The following is a 1,353-nucleotide window of genomic DNA, read 5'->3' as shown; positions in this document are numbered from 1 at the left end:
GCGGCCGCGGGGGGTCTGGGGCCGAAGGACCGCGGGTCTGGGCGGTGGGCTGGCTGGCGGGGGCGTCGCGCGCCAAGGCCGTTCTCGAGTTCGAGCCCGCAGGGCTGCGTGCCGTCACGTGGGCGCGCAGGCCTGACTCCCGGCTGCGGCTCGAGCCTGCGCGCTCGCTCTGAGTCCCACCGGCGGTGGCGCGCGGGCAGCGGTGGGGCTCAGAGAGGCGCGCTCATTTTCCCGAGGTCATACAGCGCGCGTGAACCTCGCGGACAGTGCTGGCCCGCGTGCCGGTTCAGGTTGTCCGAGCTCCGGAAGAAGGGCGCGACCCCGGCCCCCGGCCCCTCGCCCGGGTGGGTCTGGGGGCTCCCTGGTACTTGTCGAACTCCGCCTGCAGCACGGTGGGCAGCCGGTGGGCAGCCGGAGAAGCTTCCCTACCCCGCCCTTTCCTTTGATTCCTGTGCGTTTTAAACGTCATAACGTACACGTGCGACATAAAACGTAGTTTTTCAACTATTGTCAGTTGTATTCAGTGGCTCCCATCCCTTTTTTAGTGGCTTCAATCCTGGTTTGCTCCTGAAGGGGGAGGGACTAAAAGGCAGCTTTGTCACTGCAAATGTCAGACTGTCACTCCGGGTGGCGCAGCCGGCTCCCAGCCAGGTGTGCAGCTCAGGGAATTCCCAAGAGGAGGGTCCCACAAGGACACTGAGCCCGGGTCAGGGTCGGGTGCAGCGCCCCCTGCCCTCTGGCCACCTCCTCCTGGAAGACAGGCTGTTCCTGGGCCTGGCCCGGACCTGGGCGCCTTGGCTCCTGTCTGGGCAGGGCTTGCCTCTTCACAGATTCCAGTTTCTAGAGTGACAGGTCCCATTTCTTGCTCCTGTAAGGCAGGAGCGATGGCGCCCCATCTGGTGCAGCCCGGGTGGCGCTTCTGGCGGCAGGCGGCGTGCACTCTGGGAGCCTCTGTGCAGCACAGGACATGGGCAGGGACGCCCAGGATCCCCAGGCCGGGCAGCCTGTGGGGAGCCACGACCACCAGCCCCCGGATCTGCAGAAGCGGCTCTTCCACGTCCGCGCGAGCCCCCGAGGTGACGCTTACCCGGGAGCGATACCCCGTGCGGCGGCTGCCCTTCTCCGTGGTGTCCCGGGAAGACCTGGAAGCCTTTGAACGCGTCGTCCCGGGGAGGGTCATCACAGACCCAGAGGTGCTGGAGGCTTCGAATGTGGACTGGCTTCGAACCGTCCGAGGTGAGTGAGGGTCTGCGCACACCGTGTCCCCCAGGAGGACGGCGTGTGTGCTAGCAGTGACAGGAGATAATACAGCGATGAGCTTCAGGTGGAGGAGCTTGGGGTGACTGTCACATA

The 1,353-nt window shown here is 65.8% G+C and overlaps 1 protein-coding gene across 5 annotated transcripts in view; it reads left to right on the top strand.

The window, feature by feature from the left end:
* Window positions 1-1,353, top strand: part of D2HGDH (D-2-hydroxyglutarate dehydrogenase) — a 21,010-nt gene that overhangs the window by 196 nt on the left and 19,461 nt on the right. For 4 of the 5 annotated variants that reach the window (XM_029933486.1, XM_029933485.1, XM_029933482.1 and 1 more), the window contains exon 2: window positions 876-1,236. In XM_029933486.1, coding sequence (XP_029789346.1) covers window positions 885-1,236 — 352 coding nt within the window. In that variant the 5' untranslated portion in view covers window positions 876-884. The remainder of the gene's footprint in view (window positions 1-875; window positions 1,237-1,353) is intronic. The other variant, XM_029933483.1, reaches the window with a different exon arrangement.

This window comes from Suricata suricatta, chromosome 3 (assembly GCF_006229205.1).
Source record: "Suricata suricatta isolate VVHF042 chromosome 3, meerkat_22Aug2017_6uvM2_HiC, whole genome shotgun sequence".
Taxonomy (NCBI): Eukaryota; Metazoa; Chordata; class Mammalia; order Carnivora; family Herpestidae; genus Suricata; species Suricata suricatta.
This window is presented reverse-complemented; position numbering and strand designations above follow the sequence as displayed.